The 16404-nt window shown below is 37.2% G+C and overlaps 4 protein-coding genes across 4 annotated transcripts; all 4 read left to right on the forward strand. All coding sequences in view use genetic code 12, as the record gives it.

Annotated features, from left to right (window-relative positions):
* Nucleotides 1-599: 599 nt before the first annotated feature.
* Nucleotides 600-4235, forward strand: PVL30_000817 (uncharacterized protein; the record flags this gene model as incomplete). Its single annotated transcript, XM_001528279.2, has 1 exon — nucleotides 600-4235. The coding sequence occupies one exon, from the start codon at nucleotides 600-602 to the stop codon at nucleotides 4233-4235; it is 3636 nt and encodes a 1211-aa protein (XP_001528329.2).
* A 1852-nt stretch (nucleotides 4236-6087) lies between these two features.
* On the forward strand, nucleotides 6088-7602 carry PVL30_000818 (uncharacterized protein; the record flags this gene model as incomplete). Its single annotated transcript, XM_061119189.1, has 2 exons — nucleotides 6088-6094; nucleotides 6128-7602. The coding sequence occupies 2 exons, from the start codon at nucleotides 6088-6090 to the stop codon at nucleotides 7600-7602; spliced, it is 1482 nt and encodes a 493-aa protein (XP_060975172.1).
* Nucleotides 7603-10645: 3043 nt separating this feature from the next.
* Nucleotides 10646-11350, forward strand: PVL30_000819 (uncharacterized protein; the record flags this gene model as incomplete). Its single annotated transcript, XM_001528281.2, has 1 exon — nucleotides 10646-11350. One exon carries the CDS (start codon nucleotides 10646-10648, stop codon nucleotides 11348-11350), a length of 705 nt encoding a protein of 234 aa, XP_001528331.2.
* A 915-nt stretch (nucleotides 11351-12265) lies between these two features.
* IRE1 (bifunctional endoribonuclease/protein kinase ire1) lies at nucleotides 12266-16120 on the forward strand (the record flags this gene model as incomplete). The annotated part of the gene is made up of 1 exon (XM_001528282.2): nucleotides 12266-16120. One exon carries the CDS (start codon nucleotides 12266-12268, stop codon nucleotides 16118-16120), a length of 3855 nt encoding a protein of 1284 aa, XP_001528332.2.
* Nucleotides 16121-16404: the final 284 nt, after the last annotated feature.

The following is a 16404-nucleotide window of genomic DNA, read 5'->3' on the forward strand; positions in this document are numbered from 1 at the left end:
GAAATAAAAGTCTCCGATAGAAATCCATATTAGAAAAAGGCAGAAGAGCAATCAAACAAATTAAATCAATTTTCTTTTTTTTTTTTTTTTTGTAAATTAAATTAGATTAAACGCGGAAGAAGCACAAATTGTGTCTCTGGAAGTTTCGGCAATAAAACTAGATGGCTTATAGCCTATTTACATAACCGTAAGCAAATTTTCTTTACGGGGAAGACACAACCTGCATCTATATTGACTAGGCACATTGAGCTGAAGTAGAAGAAGAGAAGGATGGAGAACAACAGTAGTAGTATTAATAGTAATAGTATTAATAGTAGTGGTAATAATACTAAGTGTGCAGAAGGGGGGGGGGGGGGAAAGAAAGATGGAGGACAAATTAGTGAAGAAAGAAGAGGGCGGAGAATTTGGTAAATATCTCAATCTGTATAATGATTATTATCATCATCATTATCATCATTATCATCAATTATTTCAATCTTCTACATTCATTTCTCAAGTTTATCGTAGTTTCCTACCTTTGCAGTCTAAACCTGTTCTGTTGTTTCTCACATACTTATCGTCTAAAGCTAGAGTCCTAAAAATATATATATAGCAGAAAAATGGGGTTGCTACTGAAGAAAAAAAAGCAACCTGAAAAGGAGAAGCCAAATAAAAATAAAAATAAAAATAATCATCCGCACAACCACAGATTCAACCGCAATTCCATTTCCATTTCGAATTCCAATTTCAACTCCAATTCCCGTTCCAGCTCAAGACGAGCTTCAGAAGATCGAATTCGTGGATCAAGATATAGTGGGTTGTACAATCGATCCTCTTTGAGCATTTCAGAAGACCAGTCAATCCAATCAGGCCCGTCGATTTTAAACATGGCTACTTTAAATGGAGCTGTACCATACTCAGATCAACATCATTCTAATGGAACAAATCCACAGCAAACTTCCCCGCGCAGCAAGCAACATAATGGAGCTGACAATTCTATTGCTGTAAACTCGGCACTAGCCAAGAATAGAGCAACTACAGATGGGTCACGCGTACCTGCTACGGTTTCAGCTATAGCACCAAGTACACCCAATATAACAGCTGGCCAGGTACCCGAGCCCAATGGAGATATTCAAGCATTTACAGGTATAAATGATAGCATGTATTCGACACAGCCGATAAACCAGGATCCGGCAATTGCAGTGACGTTAATGAGGGAACACACTAATGGATCCAATCCGGCATCATTTGGTATTGGACGTACTTCAACTTTGAATCAGCAACTGCAACTAGTACAGCCCCCAGGAGGAATTCTTGCAGCACAAGGACAAGGACAAGGACAAGGACAAGGACAAGTGCCATTGCAACTGCAATCGTCACACACATCCGCAAGTCGCACAGGACATAGTACGGCGTCTTCTTTCCATGACTCACCAACAACTGAACAGCCGTCTACGAAATCAGAGTCAGGTGGGATTATATCCTCTTTTTTAGCTGCTGCCGCAAACAAGATGATGACTCCAGTTGGAGAAGAAAGCAAGGACAAAGATAAAGACAAGAAGAAGGAGCACCTGCTAACCGCCAAATTAGACAATTTTATAAAATCAGTTCGTCATGATGACCAAAGTAGGTCTTCTGTTGGTGACTTGTCAGATAATCCACAAACAGCCAATGAAGGTACAGCCGAAGGCACAGAGGCAGGTCAACAACAACAACAACAACAACAACAGCAGAACTTAGCTGTTGGTTCCAACGATTTACTTTCAGAGAACTCTGCACATAATGTACAATTTGAACCAGTTAGAGAGTCTCCGTTGAACACATTGGGCTCGGGAGAATTGTCGCTCGCTGATTTTGAGCAGCAAAATGCGCAGGCAGCACAAATGCAAGCAGCACAGATGCCAATACAAGGCCAGTTGCCTTCTCGACAAGCATCACTACGTTCGGGAGATACTCGTGGCTTAAGTATAAAGAGAAATTTTAGTCCCGATGTTATAAACAAAAATCTACCACACGGCAATCAATTACAGGCTGTTTCCAATGGGGCTGATATTAAAAGAGTTCACCGACGCTCATTAAACGGTTCAACACTGGTTGAACGACTGGTTGATAGGAATGCGTCTGTTGGTAAAAATTCACAATTTTCAACAGCTACAACCACAACTACAGCCAATGGGAACCATGATGATCTGAGACTTCAAGAAACAAAACTGAAGACTGATGAAACAATCAGGTCAAATTCAGATTCCGAACCTGATGATTTGGATCACATCATCGATTACACCAAAAAGATCACTCATGCATCGAGAAAAAGTAATAAGGAGTTTCACGAAGCATTCAAAAAAGTTCCCAAAAAAGAGAAACTCATTCAAGATTTTAGTTGTGCATTATCGAAGGATATATTGGTCCAGGGTAAGATGTACCTAAGTGATCACTACATATGCTTTAGTTCCAACATCTTGGGATTTATCACTCATTTGATGATACCACTACAAGAGGTGATTCAGATTGAAAAGAAATCTACCGCGGTGCTTTTTCCCAATGGTATGATTATTAGAACTTTACATCAAAAGTATGTGTTTGCGACATTTATGAGTCGAGACGCTGCATTTGAGTTAATAACCAATGTATGGCATCGTGTTCTACTAAAAAATTCCGATATTGATCCAAGCAAATTAAGCAGAGCAGCTAGACTTCGTTCCGCTACCAAAAGTTCATTGGGCTCTCAAGATAGTGGGGAGTTGACGGATAGCGGTGAGAGCTCTGATGATGAATATTCTGGCGGATCCGATGAAGACGATGACAATTCGCTGGTGAATGGTGGTTCAGAAGATAAAGGTAATCGTAATGGTAATAACGATGATCATGATGGTGATAATGATGATGATGATGATGATGATGACGAGGAAGAAAAAGGTGATGGTCGTGGTGATGGTGATGATGGCGATAAAGATAATGGTGATGGCGACAAAAATGGCGGCGGTGGTGAAAAATGGAAAGGTTTTGCCATAGTTGGGCCTGCCACACACGAGCCAACAGAGACTGGATATTCCAAAGAGTCAAATGAAACATTTATTGCTGAGGATGTCATTAAAGCTCCTCCAGGAGTGGTTTTTAATATCCTTTTTGGTCCTGACGTTTCGTATTTTGTGAGAACCTTGAAGGACCAGAAAAATTTTGATATTGATGAGTCTGCAATGCACGGTTTAAGCAAGAGCGAAAAAAACAGACATTATACATATATAAAACCACTTAGTGGACCCATTGGTCCTAAACAGACCAAGTGTATTATTGATGACACGGTTATTGAGTTTAATCCTGAGAAATATTATGAAGTTGAGCAAGCAACACAAACGCCAGACGTTCCAAGTGGTAATTCGTTCAAAATCAAAACCAAAATTTTTCTTAGCTGGGCTGAGAAGAATCTGACCAAGATTTATGTTGTTACTTCGATCGAATGGAGTGGTAAGTCATGGATCAAAGGTGCGATTGAAAAGGGAACTATTGATGGTCAAAAGGATAGTATGAAGGAAATGATTGAGACTATCAATTCTATTCTTGCAGAGGGTGCAAATAAGAAAGGAGGATCAAGTAAGCGAAGATCCACAAAGAGTAAAAGGCAGAGTGGAGATGGCGAAAAGCTGGAGGGTGGAAAACAATCACTGCAGCCTTCTTCTTCCTCTTCTTCTTCACCGCAACAACCACAGGGTGTATTAGATCAACTAATGGGTTTAATAAACTCCATAGGTGATATGGTTCCCATTCCAATGTTGAGCAGTACGATAGTGGGCTCGATCATTTTGGTTGTCGCTTTCTTTATATCAATGATGTTTTTCAACAAAGTTGGTAGTGCGCTTTTCGGTTCTGGTTCGAATAAACCAGTGATTGAAATTATACCGTCAAATGCATATACCTCACGGATAAAGCTCAACAATGACGATTATCTCATTATCCCTACTGTGAATACTAATTTTGCCAACGAGCGAAAGATCAGAGAAGAGGAGGTTAATATCTGGAATTGGCTTGAGAGTCGGAGTGGTGGCGAATTTGGGAAACATTATAAGCTTAGAGGTCAAGCGAGCGAAGACGAGAGCAATGATTCTGCTAGTAACCAATTGTTTGATAGGAATCTCGACAAGATATCAGATAAAGAATTGAGAGAAAAATACAGCGGACAAGAATTGAAGGAGTTACTAAAAGTTACCCAATTGGAATTGGAGAAATTACTGAAAAGAATTAACCAGTTGGAAGAATAGGAGGTTATAAAGTTGGTTTTAGACTCGAAATTGAAAACAAAATGAAAATGAACATGAAAAAAAGAAGAAAAATAAAACACATTTAAAAATTTAGCTGTAAATTCTTAGATAAAACCAGTTTACAAAAGGTACCATTTAAATTTTTTTGTTCTTTTGTTCTTTTTTCCTTTCTTTCTTTCTTTTTGGCGGTTTATTCTCTCATAAGTGTGGTGTAAATTGCTTGTTTTGCTTTAGGACAAATGGTTGTTTCATCCAGAATTTCTTTACCTGTTTGGAAAGTTTTGACAAAAGTATGTCTATATCTCCTTAGATTATTTTTCGTTTGTTTTCTGTTCTCCTCGTTTCATTTTTGTTGTGAAGTTAGTTCGGTTTCCTCGTATTGCTTTATAAATCTATGCGGTTACGTCATTATCGTATGTTACAAACTTTCCATTTTTTTTGGAATTTCCAAAACACGGTGTTTTCGGTCGGATGGAAGCGTAGGAAGGATCCAAAAATTAGTTTTAGTAAATTAATAAGTTACGGACGAAGAGTACAGCAAATACAAGAAGAGGCAAATAAAAGTATGAAGAGCTTGTGGGATAAACGGAGAGACAAATGAAATAGAAGGAGAAAGCGGTTGTTTCATATTCAGATGGTTACGAGTGTAGAAGGAGAGATAGAACAGTATCTACAATATTTTGTGCACGCAGGTATTGAGTAGCATAGACTATTATTTATTTGTTCTGCCAGAAAAAAAGTTTCATGTCAGAAGTTCCAGCTATAGACAATCCGCGTCAAAGAGATAAAGTGCCTAGCTCCTGGCTGAGCTAATATATATATATATATATGTACATATATATAACTAATAAAGAGAAAGGGATTCTGTATGTGTAACGATATTGCGATGATTTTGATATGCCAATGTTGTGATTGAGGTGATACAATTCCAGTAATGGGTTGAGCAATGGAAAATGGTTGTGGAAAGAGTAGCTTAAATTGTTGCCTTCATAATAAGAACCTGATCGTACTGACTCTATTGGAGAAAAAGATTTATTTGTTTCTTCAGGGAAACTGTTTGTAGAAAGTAAAAAACAAAATTTACAAATAAAGACCAAAATGATAACTAAAACAGAAACAAAAACAAAAACACTTACAACCGGTACGAATGATATATGATACCTACAGGTGAATTGGGGTTTCAAAATCACTTAGTAATTACACGCAAAGTACTGTTATAAAAGATGTTCAGCAACGTAACAAATAGCTTTTGTTTTGGTTGGTATTTCCGAGGATAGCACCTAACGAAATATAAAGAGATGAAGGGAGAGCAATAAGCAGGGCATGCTAAATATTTATACACATTCAAAACAAAAATGAAAAATATAAAAAAAAAAGAATGATGGTGAAGAAAAGCAGGAAGGATAAGGAAATAGCAGCAGCAGTAGTAGTAGTAGTAGTAGAAGAAGCCATTCAGTGCCACTAAGATCCTAAACACGATCAAAATCTGACATAAATTCATCGGATAACCCTTGCTTTCAATAACCAACATCGAGGCTTGGAGTTTTATCTTTTTCTTTGTCTTCTCACTCACGCATCCAGGCCCATAAATATATTTATATATAAAAATTTATATATACATATATATATAGATATACAAATATATATATATATATCAAACTTTCCATCTTATTGCCAATTAAGCTATTCCTGATACACAAGTGAGTTTCACTTTAAAACTACAACATTGCTTTAACTAAAAGACCACACTATACACCAACTTAACTACCTTCTATATTTTTGTTGCTGCTCTTGGTAATTTACTAGGAAGCAATTAATATAAAGTATCATCACCACCACCACCACCACCACCATGTCCAGTGTATTCAGTCTACTTTGCAATACATTTACAGTATTCATACCGATATTGTACACCATCAAAGCACTTGACCCTTCAATTGAGTTTAACCACTGCTCGTATCAATTTCTACTAAACTACTGGCTATACTATGTCGCGTTAAGTTACATAACAATGTCTCTTTTCAACAATGCAGGAATAGCTGAGTTGGCTGCATCGGCCGCGGAGATGTGGTTGTTCTATGGCACGAATAATAATAATACTAATACTACTACTAATAATAATCATAATAATATTAGTAGTAGTAATATTGGATTGGTGAACAATTATCTTTTCGGCAAATATAGAGCCAAATTGAGAAACGTTGAAGAAATGATAAATGCGTTATTAAGGCAATTTGGACCCAGTTTTGGAGCTGGCGGAGATTTCAATACGCAATTGCACAATTTGGGTGTTAAGTATGCACAGCAACCAGTGTCTGGTGATTACAAAATTGATGTTGGTGCAATTGTGAATAAAACTATGCTGATTTTCTATTTCATGTATGCTATGTTTAATGAGAATAGGGGAGTGACGATATCGACACCACAACAGCAACAACAGCAACAACAACAACAACAACAGAGATCAAAGAGAGTGCGCAAACAGCCGTCATTCGGATCCATGCCTCGTACCACCTCAGTGTCAAGATCGCGGTCAAATTCCAATTCTCAACAGAGAAGAGCTACGCCTGTATCATATACTACATCGTCTACTACATCCCCTACTGACAGCATTACAAATTCACCTTCCAATATGGGAAAAGTGGGTAGTGGTAGTGGAGGTAATGGAGTGTCAAAGTATAGAGTCAGCAGCTCACCACCTCCTTTTTCAGATCAAACACTGGAATATGTGCAGTATGGCGGTATTGGTGGTGCAAAGAAAAGGACGTCATCAGGTGGTGATTTTGATTTGACTTCGTCGATTCAAAAACTTCGTCAACAGCAACAGCTGCTGCAACAACAACAACAACAACTGCAACAACAACAGCAACTGCAGCAACAACAGCAATTGCAACAATCGCATTCCGTACCCTTGAGCCAAGAGTATGGAAACGCCAACTCGCGACTGGTTTCTGGACAAAGTCAGCACTACCAAACTGGATTGCAGCCACCACAAAGAGCTAATCCGCAATATGTTCAGCCACATACCCAGAAGATATCTCACTCCCAATATCAAAAACAGCAGCAACAACAGCAGCAACAGCAACAACAGCAGCAACAGAGACAGGAAAACTTGAATCATATACGACGCTCAGAGAACTATAGAGATTATGGTGGGTCAGGGTCAGCTCCTAGTGGTTATGTTGTTAGTGAGGATAATTATGTTACGTCTAATGTAGCAACTAATGGCAACTATGGTAATGGCGGGTTTGGCATCAGTGGCGAGGACAAGTATACGGTCAACGAAAATTCTATGGCACGGATGCAAAATGATCGAACGGAGAATGAGTTGCCTGCTGTTCCCACACCATCAATGGTCATTCAGTAATCTTTAGTTGATAGCACATTTATCTTTTCTTTTTCTTTGTTTCTTCTTGCATTCGGGTAATTTACAGTTCTAAACATCTCTTGGGTTATTATATACATGGATTATCATGTTGAACATTGAACAACAATGATGCATGGTCAAACTAATTTAGATAGAGATTTATCCTCAAATTTACGGCACGGAGAACTCCTTTGGAGTATATATATATATATATGTGTGTGTGTGTGTGTGTGTGTTTTACGTGTACATTCTATCAGTGTATAAGCTTATGCTACGAGAACTACTTCTCTCTCACTGACTCATCAGCATTGGGTTCCATCTCCTATTACCTTGTCCTATAAATTTTATTGTTCCTCCATTCTTTACGGCGATTTGAGGATAAAAATAGAATGTAGAAGAGAAAAAGTCTTTAAGATGTATGATGTCATCGTGGTTCACAGATTGCTGCAAAGACTATAAAATAACAACAACAACAATTTTTATTTTTAATTTTTATTTTGTATTTTTTCAACTTTTAGTCCATTGAGCCTACACACAAAAAAATTAAAGGATGTTATTACACAAACCTGTCTGATGATAAAAATTTGCTTTTTGCCGCGGAAACCACCAAAGAGTCAACTACTTAAAAATATATTTCTGCCTCTAGCCAAGCCAAAGGACAAGACTGACAAGACTGACATGAATGACAAGACTGATAAGTGGAAGCTGAAAGATTATCGTCAACAGCATAGTGTTAAGGAAAAAGAAAAAAATATAAATGTTTTACTCTTGTTCTCCAAAATAAATTGGTGTATATATAGAGCCTATTCTTTTTGCTTGGTGTTAAAAAAAGTACCTTTTTTTCTCGAATTGACTTTCGTTACACTGGTTTTCGTTCCTTTCAAAAAGATGAAAAAGAAGAAAAGAAAAACAAGAAACTAAAAATCAGAATCAAAAAAAAAAAAATAAAAATAAAAAAGAACCTACAAAGAAAACAAACAATAAGAGCGAGGAAGAACCAAAGAAAATTAGAAGGCCTCGAGTAATGAGTATTTAAAATCATGATGAGCTTCCTCCAATCCCATAGTCTCTTAGTATTTTTTTTCAGTTTGTATGAGAGTGCTGATGGTCTTTTGAACACTTTCATCTACTTGCTCATCAAATGTATAGAAACTATTGCAATCGCAGCTCACCTCGAGCCAAATGTCACATGAAATGATGTTGTTGTTTTTTTTTGGTGGGTAAACAAGTGGACAACTTAGAGTTTATCCTAACTATGCAGTGGTAGGATTTAGTGCATTGCATTGGATTCCTATCCAATAACGTCAGAGTACATACATTTGTAGCGGATTGTATATTTCAATCTGCAATTTTCTTTTTTTTTAATTCACCATCGGTTTTTAGCCCCAACCCCTCCCCCCCCCCCCAAAAAAAAAAAAAAAATAAAAGAAGAAAAAAAAAAAGGGAAAACAGAATAGGCTGGTTTTTTTTAAAGCATTGTACATTGCACATTGGAAAACGTACATGCAAAATCTGTCAAATTACACATCTCTCTATTGTTATCTAAATATCAACTGCCGTCTGACATATGCCGTCTCCCAACCGTCTCTTGTGCTTTTACCAGATGCAAATTTGCAGAATACTAAGCTATTTAAACAAATAGGCAGAGATTTCCTTTCCAGGATCAAAAAAAACACACACACACATACACACACACATACACACACACATACACATAATCCCATCGCATAGCGACCTTAACAATTAAGGAGAACAAACGGTTTGTTTTACTTTGCTTTGCTTTGCTTTGTTTAAATTTTTGTTTTTGTTTTTGTTTTTCCAAGCTCTTTGGTTGTGGCTTTTATCAGTTACTACTCAACGACTCGATTGTAATATGCAAGAAAGTGTTTAAAAAGCTTTAAAGTGTAAGAAAGTAAGAGAAGATGAAGAGAAACTCGAGTAGACAAGTGTATAGGAACAACTGGCACTGGTGATTGTTAATTCAATATGACGATGGCAAGAAAATCATCATACCGCATTCTCATGCAGCACCTCTCATTAGCTGATAAACTGAATGTACAAGGTTGTAAAGTTGAATTTAATACCGATAGTTTTTGATTATCGTATTACTAGGTGGCGATGATGATGATGGTAGTGGTGGTGGGGGGGGGTGGCGCTGGTGGTGGTGCTTATAATAATAAAGGTTGTATTACTGCTAATGCCCTTTGCAGCAGAAACTGAGACATTATCAAAACACACATCCCACCTGAGATAATTCACATCTGTCCCCCCCCCCCCCCTTTTCTTTTCTCTTTTTCTTTTTTTCTTTCTTTCTTTCTTTCTTTCCTACTTTCTTTCCTACTGGTCCCATCATATTCTATACATCTTACACTTAATTCTCATTGATATCTAAAACTCCAATCATAGATCCTTATCATCATCATCCACCACCAGTATTTGGATTTCATTGATTTAGCACTTAGAATATCAAGAGTAGTCAAAATAAAAAATAAATAAAAATCACAGAAAGAGATATCCCTCTTCCACTTGACAAATTAATCTGCAGTTGTATTTGTTTCCACTACCCCCCCCCCCCTTTTCTTTTCTTTTAAAAGTTTATTTTTTTTTTTTTTGTTAAATCTGACGTTTATTGAAACTTGCAACAAAATCAAATCGATCCTACAAACCAAAGATACATTGGTTTACAAAACATTCGAGTCTTGAAATTAATCAAATAGGTTTAAGATAGACTTGCACACATTCTTGCAACACACACATACTCATACTCATAGTCAACTCGCAGTAGGGATAAACTATTTCCAATACCACTAACTTTAAAAATTGGAAACCTTGTTTTTTACATAAATTGTGTTGAACTAGCAAAATCAAAACCGTTGAGAAAATACACCACCGCAAGATATATTCACTGAGTAATTCTTTTACTTTAACCATCTTCTACAAAAGAACAAAGATAAAAACAAAGGTGAGCAGAGAAGGAAAAGAAAAGCATATCAACAAAACAGTTGTTTCCATATACGTACCATTTACAAATATACGCAATAAAATGAGTAGTTCAAAAGTACTGGATCCCATAGTTACTGATCCCCTACTGAGCACCAAACACACAACACCACGCCCAAATGTTGATTCCACATTAGTGTCGGAAGCCACGCCCGCAGATACATTCTTGCACCCTTCTACTTCTTCATCAGCACCTCAGCTAAATAAGGCAGGTCTCACAATCAATACCTACTCAGATAACCTAACAGAGAATGGAGTCATCGATACAAGTTTGAATACAAGTTTGAATACAAGTTTGAATACAAGCTCTACAAATACGACATTTTTATCGACAACAACATCAAGATCACTTTCTTCCTCTCCATCGTCATCAACCACAACAATAGTAGACCACACTGACCATGGACACAATGGACACCACAAACATTGTGTCGACAATCTTGATCAAGTACATACACCAGATCACCCTAATCGAACCGAAGCGATATCAACTGCAGAGCAAGAGCGCATTACAATGAAACTGAAAAGTTTAGACGAAATTAAACAACAATGTTCCACACTTATTCACGAATTAGAGGGAAATCAACACCCTGAAGTGATAATCAAGAGGCATATCCAACAATTGAAAAAATACAACGAATTAAAGGATGTCGCATTGCAGTTGGTAACATTGATTGCTGACCAACGTCAAGTAAGGACAACAGATATCTTGGACGAAATGAAACTGGAGATTGGAAATGAGGAATAGGTGATTCAAAGAGAAGAGCACAGTGAGAAATTCCGTGGAGTGTCCTTCAGAATATATACATACATATATATATATATATATATATAAGTGTGTGTGTCTCTTTCTTGTTCGTGTGTGGTATTTGATGATATTTTGTTGTTTTTTGGTTTTTTTTCTTTTTTATATATGTTTGGTAGGTATCTTTTAATTTTTAATGTCTTGTGATGAATCCGAAAATGTAGCTTACTCACCGAATAAGGCGAGTGATGATACTCTGCATCGATAGAAATCTAAATATTCCTCTCCCATGATCAACACCCATCTGTTTGGCACAGGTGGACGAGAGAACAAGCACTCGTAGTAGTATGGTGGTAATAGTAATAGTAGTAGTAGTAGTAGTAGTACTAGTAATAGTTCACGAACTTCGTACAAAGCTAGGAAAAACAGCCAAAGAGAGAAAAAGACTATACAATAAAAAAAATAAAAAGAATTAAAATAAAAAATTTAATAAAAAAAAAAAGACTTAAACTGAAGGGAAAAAAGGACAAAGAAAAAATCAAGAGAAAAAGGAGACCAAAATCTCACTCCAGTGCATGATCCATACTACACCAATTGAAAGACCCTTGGAAAGTCAGTAAAGCTAGACATTTGCAGTATTTTTTGTAACACCATCGATCTAAACCAAACCCAACAAATTCAACAAATTCAACAAAAGCCTTTTGATAGACTCGCCCTCTCACCCCACTCAAATTTCATAAATACAGGCCTTGTAATAGTTCTCGAACAAAACGGCAAAACAATATCAACAGTACCAACAATATCGACAGTATAGTTTGACAAGAGAATAAGAAAAAAAAAATTTCAACCATTAAACTAAATACACTACATACACTACATACAAAAAAAGACATCCAATACGATTCAAAACCCCAGTAAATGCACATCATACCTTTTTTAACATCTTTCATATCGCTTATACTTTTAAGTTGTGTTTACTGCTCACCACGACGAGGGGAAAAAGCGAACTCCAATAATATCGAGCTGGCGCAGAATGAGCTCATAAAACCATATAGTAATCTACCGAGAATCCTGCTGCATCAGCAACCTCTTGATTACCAACAACAACAACAACAACATCAGAACCAACCATCGCTGCAACCACTAGGACAACAGCACCAACAGCATGTACTACAGAATCATGATTCCAACTATCGCATGTCGTCACTTCTACCGTTGCAACTCCGATCCATAGAGGACTGCGAGCTTCAGGATTTACTATTAATAAGTGATATCAACGGTAATTTACATGGCCTTGAACGAGGAACTGGCTCACTTTTATGGACCCTACCTATAGATGAACCATTGGTTAAAGTTCAATCCAATAATTCCTCTGAGAATCAAACATCGGCAAAGTCACAGACTAATATACTATGGTTTGTGGAGCCCTATGACGATGGAACTCTTTTTTACTTCACACCCATGTACGGCCTTAACAAGTTACCAACAAGTATCAAAACATTGGTCATGGAGTCTCCGTTTTCTTTAAGCGGTGATGATAAGATATACACTGGAACACGCAAGACCGCACTATATAGCTTAAATATCCACACAGGTGAAATCAAGTCATCATTCGGCAATCGCGACGAAGAGTGTCCCGTGCCAACAAGCGCCTTACCGCCGAGAGATGCTGAGGATGACACAATAATGATTGGAAAAACAAGATACGAATTGAGTATACACTCAAAATCCAATAGCAATGTTGTTTGGAATGTAACTTACTCTCAATGGGTTCCAAACAATATCGATAATGACTTGATTATGCAGAATCAAGAGTCCCTCGATAAGTTGTACTTTACGCCATTCCATGACCGTTCTTTATTGGCAATAAATAAGGATATGGGAACACCAATATGGATAAGCAAATTACCTGCATTGGCAGTGAATATATTTGACGTGTTTCATAATGCCAAACAAAGCAAAGAATACATCTTGTTGCCACATCCACTCAAGGTTCTTAATGATTTGCAGGTCAATGAAGGAACCAATAGAGATATGGTATTTCTTAACAAGACATCTGATCAAGATCAATGGATAGCCATGAGTTTTAATAACTATCCAACACTAATCAAAAGTGCACCCCTATCCAAATACCAGGCTATGCTAAACAGCTACTACTCTGGTGTTGGAAACTCTTTTAAAGAGCTTTTTGAAAATTACCAACTATCAGCGAATACACCCGAAGTAGTGGAGGAGTTAATCAGTGGCATACATAGAGTAGTTGAACTTTCGGGGGATACAGCATACCAACCGATTTCAAGGTTTGGTACCTCCGAAAAGAATATAAAGAGAATTGGGGATGGCAGCACCGAATCGATACTTGATGCTGAACGTGGCAGGGATAAAGGCAATAGTGACAAATCCGTGCCAAACATTATTGATGGAATACGGTTCCCTGCGAAAGTTTCAACGATTGGTTCAGAAATTATCATGCTCGAACCTTATCAGAAGGATATGGATGCTGTTCAAAACTACGATTCAATTGATTCTGGACAAAATACAAGTATAAATTTGAGCTCAGGTGCCATATTGAGACGGATATTGGAGGACCTCGGAGTATTGTTGATTATACTTTTGCTTATCTTGACATTTGGAAGATCAAATAAGCTTGTTCAAAAACTATTTGGAGATTTCAGAGCACCAAAGGACTTGGAGTTAAGTGAGGATGATAATAGTAATAGTAGCGATAGGATGGCTGATGTTAAGCAAACAATCGTTATCGACGCATCTATAAATCCTGATGCTGAAGTTCAAAACGAGGCATTTACCAATGAGAAGAATCTCAGAGTTGACGAAAACGGCTCTAGTATAAAAATTGAGCCTAGTGATAAAGTTTTAGAGGATAACGAAAATCCTGGCAAAAGTGTTAGCTCCATGAGCACCAAAACATTGGCAAAGAAAGTTAGAATTGTGGAACCTAATGAAACAACTATTGATAATGATTTCGCAAAAACTACAAGTGAACCCAAAGAGTATATCACAGCCAATAACGCTAATGATAAAGTACAAAATATTGAGTTGGAAGAACAAACGACAAAGAAGAAACGCAAAAGAGGCAGTCGTGGAGGAAAACGTGGGGGTAAGCATATTAACAAGAATAAAACCAAATCGGAATCCGACATTGAGGAAGAAGATGACTATGAGGAAAGAGATCAAAGTGTAGAAGTTGAAGCAAGAAGAGAGAGGAAAGTAGGAACACGAACTGGAACTGGAACTGGAACTGGAACGGGTACCAGTGTTGACTCGGGATCGGGGTCTGGGGAAGAAGCCTATGTAAATAAAGATGGCGAAGAAGTTGTGTCTACAAAGAGTTTGATCAAGAGTGTTGCTTTGCCACCAACTAAAACTAAGAAGAAATTACAAATTGAAAATAACCTAATTATCTCAGATAAGATTTTAGGATACGGTTCGCATGGAACTGTGGTTTTCCAGGGCTCGTTTGAAAACCGGCCTGTGGCTGTTAAACGCATGTTGCTTGATTTCTATGATGTAGCCAATCACGAGGTGCGCTTATTGCAAGAATCAGATGATCATCCAAATGTTATCAGATATTTTTGTTCACAAAGCTCGGAGTCTGAGAAATTTTTGTACATTGCATTGGAGTTGTGTTTGTGTACTTTGGAGGATATCATTGAAAAGCCTCAAAGATTTGCCGACTTGTGCATTCCTAAAAGAAATGAAATTCTATACCAACTAGCAAGTGGACTTCATTACTTGCACTCATTGAAGATTGTTCATCGAGATATCAAGCCGCAGAATATTTTGGTTGCCGATATGAAGAAAACATACCAAATAAAGAAAAACCAGTCGTCATCATTGTCTTCTTCGCTCGGTAATGAGAATCATGAGGAACACAATAACGTGAGACTATTGATTTCTGATTTCGGATTATGCAAAAAATTGGATAATGACCAATCTTCATTCAGAGCCACAACACAGAATGCCGCTTCGGGAACTTCTGGGTGGAGAGCTCCGGAGCTTCTCCTTCATCATGACTTGTTAGAAATTTCGCCTGATTCGATTTCCTCGGTGCACTCTGCTGGTGGCATCATGGATCCCAATATTTCGAGCAGTGGAAAAAGATTGACAAAGGCAATTGACATATTTTCCTTGGGATGTGTCTTTTTTTACATTTTGACAAATGGTTCGCATCCCTTTGGTGATAGATACTTACGAGAGGGAAACATCGTTAAAGGTGAGTATGATCTTTCCTTATTGATCCAAAGATGTCCTAATGATAAATACGAGTCTGTGGATCTAATATCTAAACTTATTGATGCAAATCCAGCCAATAGACCCAATGCGTCTGTTATCATGAAACATCCTTTATTTTGGTCCAACCACAAGCGTCTTGAATTTATCATAAAAGTAAGTGACACCGTTGATAGAGTTAATCGAAAAGAGCCAAGTGCACTTTTGGACAGCTTGGAATCTCACGCTGCAAAAGTTCATAATATGGATTGGAGATCAGCTTTGGATCAAGAGCTTGTTGATAATTTGGGTACATACAGGATGTATGGCACAGAGAAGTTGGCAGACTTGATTCGAGCCATTAGAAACAAATGTCGTCATTATGATGAGTTGCCAAAGTCATTACAAGAAAAAATTGGGACCTTCCCCGATGGATTTTACAAATATTTCAATGACAGATTCCCGCATTTATTAATGGAGCTTTATTATTTTGCTGAGCAAAACTTAAAAGACGAGTACGAGTATAGGCTTTTTTACTTCTAAATAAAGTGCAAGCATTTACATAATATGCACATACACGACTTCATGAAACCATATATACATATATGTATATATATGTATGTATATATATATATGTATGTATGTACTTATATATAGATGTATATAAACATTTAATTTTTTATAAATATATCTTTAGTCTAAACTGTTAATTATTCGATATTTTTCAAGAAGTTTGGAAAGTTTGTCGAAGCGTATTTATCGATTGATTAAGGTGACCAGGAATTTTAGAGTTTTATGTTGAATTTAACAGTTGATCATCAACTATA

Source organism: Lodderomyces elongisporus, chromosome 1 (genome assembly GCF_030384665.1).
Source record: "Lodderomyces elongisporus chromosome 1, complete sequence".
Taxonomy (NCBI): Eukaryota; Fungi; Ascomycota; class Pichiomycetes; order Serinales; family Debaryomycetaceae; genus Lodderomyces; species Lodderomyces elongisporus.